Raw genomic sequence first — 4,695 nt, forward strand, 5'->3', positions numbered from 1 at the left:
TTTGATGTTGACATTTTAATCAGAACTGTCACACAAAACCAGTCAGTCCGTCAAACTGAACAAATCTGTAGCTCACAGTGACCTCTGACCTCCCAGAAAACATCTACATTTCTGTGCATTACATCACATTAAACATTATACAAGGTCTGGGCAGTTTAATACTCCTGTCATATGTGAACAAAGTTGAGAAACACATCAGTTTTTATTTGAATCCTCTCTGTCACAAGAGAGACCTTGATTTTTCCAGTTCTTCTGGGAATAAGCAACATCAGTGAAACCAGACTTGTTTATATTCTCATCAGAGATATTATTTGTTATTCAAGGGCAATCATGAAATCCAAAAAGAACAAGAGTACGACACTACTGAATCAATGAAATGCGTGTGAGACGCACAGAGAGGCCTTAACTCAAGAATACTTCACTGTTTGTCTGCCCTTCCTCCCACACAGGCTAAAACCAGGCAAATCTACTTTCACTTTCGTTAATAACCTTCGTGGGCAAGTTTAACCCAGATTTACATGACGCCGGGTCCTTCCTAAATTCCTATTGGCTCTTATGGAGGCTGATATTAGACGTTCCTGAGACGTTGCTTTCAGTCGCGCTGTGACACTCGTTGAGAAGGCTCAGTGTATCTGTCTGATATTTGTATTTTATAGTGAGTCTGTCAAAGCTGCAGGAAACGATGAAGGCTTTTCTTGCTCTCAGTTTGATTCTTTGGGGATTACACGACGCGGAGGCCGGTGAGTTGACCCGTTTGGTTAATTGTATAATTATATATGATAATGATAATTATCTTTATCTTTAGACCTTCGTGCGTGTACAGATCTGAAGTGCGCTTTAGACTTCGAAGATTATGAAATATGTTAGAAACCCAACTATTAGTTAGTGATTCACTTTATCTTTTAGGGCTTTGGGGCTAAATAACTTTAGGCTCAAAACCATGATTAAATATTTATTTTTAAGATTAAATCAATGTATGAAACTGTTTGGTCCTGTGAAAACTTACAAGTGAAATATTGGATTTATGAGAAAAATGCTGCACTTTGGCTGAAATTCTGATTATCTGACATTATGTGGAGATAATGAAAAGTAACGTAGACCTATATAGAGAGTAGCAAAAGAAACATTAGATTCTTTATTAGATTAATCTGTATTCAAATTACTGATGACCTAACAGACCTAAAAAAAGGTTTTTGTTTTGGACTTTTCTGATTAGATGAAGGAAAGTAAAGGAATTATTTTATACAGCACTTTCTTGAACTTACCATTAGAAACTAATGAGAAGCGAGAGAGAGAGTTGGACAATATGGTTGAAATCAGTTTTATAATATAAATTTCCGATATCTGTATCACAATATGGAAAATGTATTAAGAAATAATTACTATGTTATCTCATATTTTCCTCAGCCAGGCTCAGTTTGTCTTAGCATCACAGCAGCTTTGTGTTTGGAGTTTGCTGACTCCCTCGGTGTAACCTGCTATTCAAAATGGTGACAGTGTTTCTTTTGCCACAGTGACGCATTCGCTGCAGTACTTCTACACGGCCTCATCAGGAGTTCCAAACTTCCCAGAGTTTGTCAATCTGGGAATGTTAGATGGGCTACAGATGGATTACTATGACAGTAACATCAAGAAAGTGATTCCCAAGCAGGACTGGATGGCCAAGAGTGAAGGACCTGAGTACTGGGAGAGACAGACTCAGACCTCCATTGGTGCTGAGCAGAGCTTCAAAGCCAGCATTGAAATTGTCAGGAAACGCTTTAATCAAACTGGAGGTGAGTAGTTCACAGTCACTGGAAAATCATTTAGAAATGTTCGTGACATTGATATCAACATTCACACACAGTCTCTTTTCTCTCTCTCTCTCTCACACACACACACACACACACACACACACACACACACACACACACAGAAACAACAGTCTGTTGATAAGTCTACCGCTCCTTTATTTTAATTTCTCCTGTAAAGTTCTACAGTATTAAAACTTTTATTGAACATTATTTATTTATTCATGTCTATGTTTGAAGCATGTAATGTTAAAAACATGTTTCACAGGGCAGTCTACAAGCAGCTTCAAATAAAGTAATATCAATAATTAAATAATTAAGAAAAGAGAAAAAGCCACACCCACATGAGGAAAGCATTTCATTTGTCCTCAGTGTTTTTTTAAATATATTTTTAGAATGGGTTCAGAATCTCTTTTGTATTATATGTTAAAGTAAGAGATTTGAGAGCTGAATCCACTTCAGTCTGTTTTAATTTGAAAAGGGGGAAAGTACAGTTGTTATTTTTTGTCATTATAACCAAACAAGGCTATGTGTGTATTTTTTAATCAGAGTTTAAGTCAGTATAATAAAAGGAATAATTCCTATTTCAAACTGAAAGTAGATGAATGAGGGTTTCATCAGTGTTTCTGCAGAAGTTGTAGGAACTATCAACATACACACATCTGTAGCTGAGTTCTCTGGATATATATATATGTGTGTGTAAAATCTTTAATTTCTTTCACCTTATATAGAATAAAGTAGCTCAGAGGCAAATGTTTTTGTCAATCAAATATCCAAGAGAAATTCTGTTTTTACTTTGTAGAATTTTACAAAACTCATCTATATTTTATTGACACAGATTCAGTTGTTTGGTATGAAAAATTTTTTTTCATTCATACACCTGAATGAATCACATTACTGAGTCTGGAGACTGGATGCTGCACTTTCTTTCCAGTAGATTAGATCAGAATAACTCTACTGAACTTCCCACAGTGAATTGGTTCATAATAACTTTTTTGTATTAGAATTATTCAACAATTCATTTTTTCTTTAAAGAGACAAAACTGCTGCTTTCTTGTGGCGTGGTCTCAGTGTTATTCAGAGAGAAGATGGTCATCCTGACCGACAGAGAGAGAGAGAGATGGAGGAAGAGTGTGATGAGAGAGAGGAGGAGAGGGAGAGATGACTGTTTTAGCTTCAGCACATATGAGGATAGTTAGTTACAGTAAATATCAGTGATCCTACAGGAAAGGAACCGTCACACATCATCCAAACATAAAATAAATAACACACGTACCATAAAACCAGGTGTGAAATGGCAGATCTGACAGTGTAACAGCTGCTACAAGTGTGAGAACCTGCAGGATGGTGTTGTACTTTTAAACAAACACACAAACAAACAAACAAACAGACAAACAAACAAACACACAGTAACGATTGTGTCTATCAGTCACACTTACTGTGGGACAGGTGTTTTAAAACAAAGCTGACTATAATACAAATCACTGCATCAGTATCACTCACCATCATCATGGTCTCCAGTCTTGCTCCTGCCTTCTCCATCTAACTGATTATTCTGATCCACACGTGAACGTCTGTTAGAGTCGGCGTCTCTGAACGCACAGATAAAATGAAACCAATGTAAAGACAAACACATTTTGCATCAGAAGGTTTTGCGTTGCCGCCGTGAGCAGCACAGATGAGGCTACAGGTCCCGCTTACACAGTAAAAATGAAATATATGACACCTGTTATCTAACAAATGACAAACTCACCCTCCACGCCTCTCCACAGAATCACCAGCAGCCACACTGTTCGTCTTCTGTGCGCATGTAGATAATCCACCTGTGCACAGCATCAGAGAAACTTTAGTAAAACACATTCCCATATGTTGTCAGGCCTCAGTGATGCAGCCACATGGTTTGAACGTCGCCTTTATAGACAGTAATATTGGGTGAGGTCAGATCTGGTCAGTGGTCCTCCAGAGGCTGATGATCCAGAGGTCCAGGGTCGTCTTCAGAAACCTCCATTTAACTTACTGACAAGAAACAACATGTAGAATAAAGTGTAAACATTTGGGGAAAATGAAGTGATGTCTCTTGACAATCCAAGTGACTCCAACGTTATTATATTGATGTTTAATTAAAAAAGAAATTGATGTGAAGCAGGTGAGGTTGAAGAGAGGGTGAACCAGCATTACTCCACACACACACGTCCTCTTCACACTCTTATAATATACAGGTGTGAGTTTTAGCAGCTAACAGTCAACACATGCTGAGGCCGGAGGAAAAACCACTAACTCAATGCAACAGTTTCCTCCTGACTATGAGAAATATAAACCCGTTTGAAACCAAGACATAAGTTATTTAAAGACAAGCTGACAGTAACTGGGTCAGACACATCAAGCTACAGTCTTCAGCTACGTTAGCTTGTTAGTTAAGAGAAAAGCAGCTAAATGCAACGTCAGTGAGCGTTAGCTCGACTCACTGTGACTAACTGAACTGATAACAAATCAACAAGAGAAATACTGAACAGCTCAGTTCAGTTAAACTCACTGTCAAACTGTGAGTCCAGAAGAAATGCCTCCATAGTTTAGCTCCACCTCCATCACACGGTCCTGAGCCAGATGGCTGCGCTAGCTTCACCAAGAGCTGCTCGCTGCTTCTTCTTCTTCAGGCTTCATTTGAGCTCATTCGTGGCTCTGCTTATGTAATACTTTAAACACCATGAACAATAAAAACACACAGAGTGGTGGAAAACAACGCCGACGTCAGTGTGACGTCAGAGCTAACAGGAAGTGTGACGTCAGCTCACCGACTCGGCCCAATGTCCCCAACACCGACCTCACAGGGAAAACTTTACATTTAACAAGAGAGTTACAAACCAAGCAGCGCACAAATGAACAGGAGCGAGCAGCTGAATGAATG

At 38.6% G+C, this 4,695-nt stretch overlaps 1 protein-coding gene and 1 long non-coding RNA gene across 2 annotated transcripts in view; one reads left to right on the forward strand and one right to left on the reverse strand.

Annotated features, from left to right (window-relative positions):
- Nucleotides 1-584: 584 nt before the first annotated feature.
- LOC111235917 (H-2 class I histocompatibility antigen, Q9 alpha chain-like) overlaps nt 585-4,695 on the forward strand; it is a gene marked incomplete at its 3' end in the record, with an annotated part of 13,762 nt that continues 9,651 nt past the window's right edge. The window contains exons 1-2 of the mRNA XM_022764490.1: nt 585-740; nt 1,515-1,775. Coding sequence (XP_022620211.1) covers nt 683-740; nt 1,515-1,775 — 319 coding nt within the window. The remainder of the gene's footprint in view (nt 741-1,514; nt 1,776-4,695) is intronic.
- LOC111235916 lies at nt 3,193-4,676 on the reverse strand. The gene is made up of 3 exons (XR_002665710.1): nt 4,324-4,676; nt 3,544-3,806; nt 3,193-3,382 (listed from the first exon to the last, which is right to left on the reverse strand). It is a non-coding gene; the product is annotated as an uncharacterized LOC111235916 (long non-coding RNA).

The sequence above is a fragment of the Seriola dumerili genome, unplaced genomic scaffold (assembly GCF_002260705.1).
Source record: "Seriola dumerili isolate Sdu_G_001 unplaced genomic scaffold, Sdu_1.0 BDQW01000543.1, whole genome shotgun sequence".
NCBI classification, from domain to species: domain Eukaryota; kingdom Metazoa; phylum Chordata; class Actinopteri; order Carangiformes; family Carangidae; genus Seriola; species Seriola dumerili.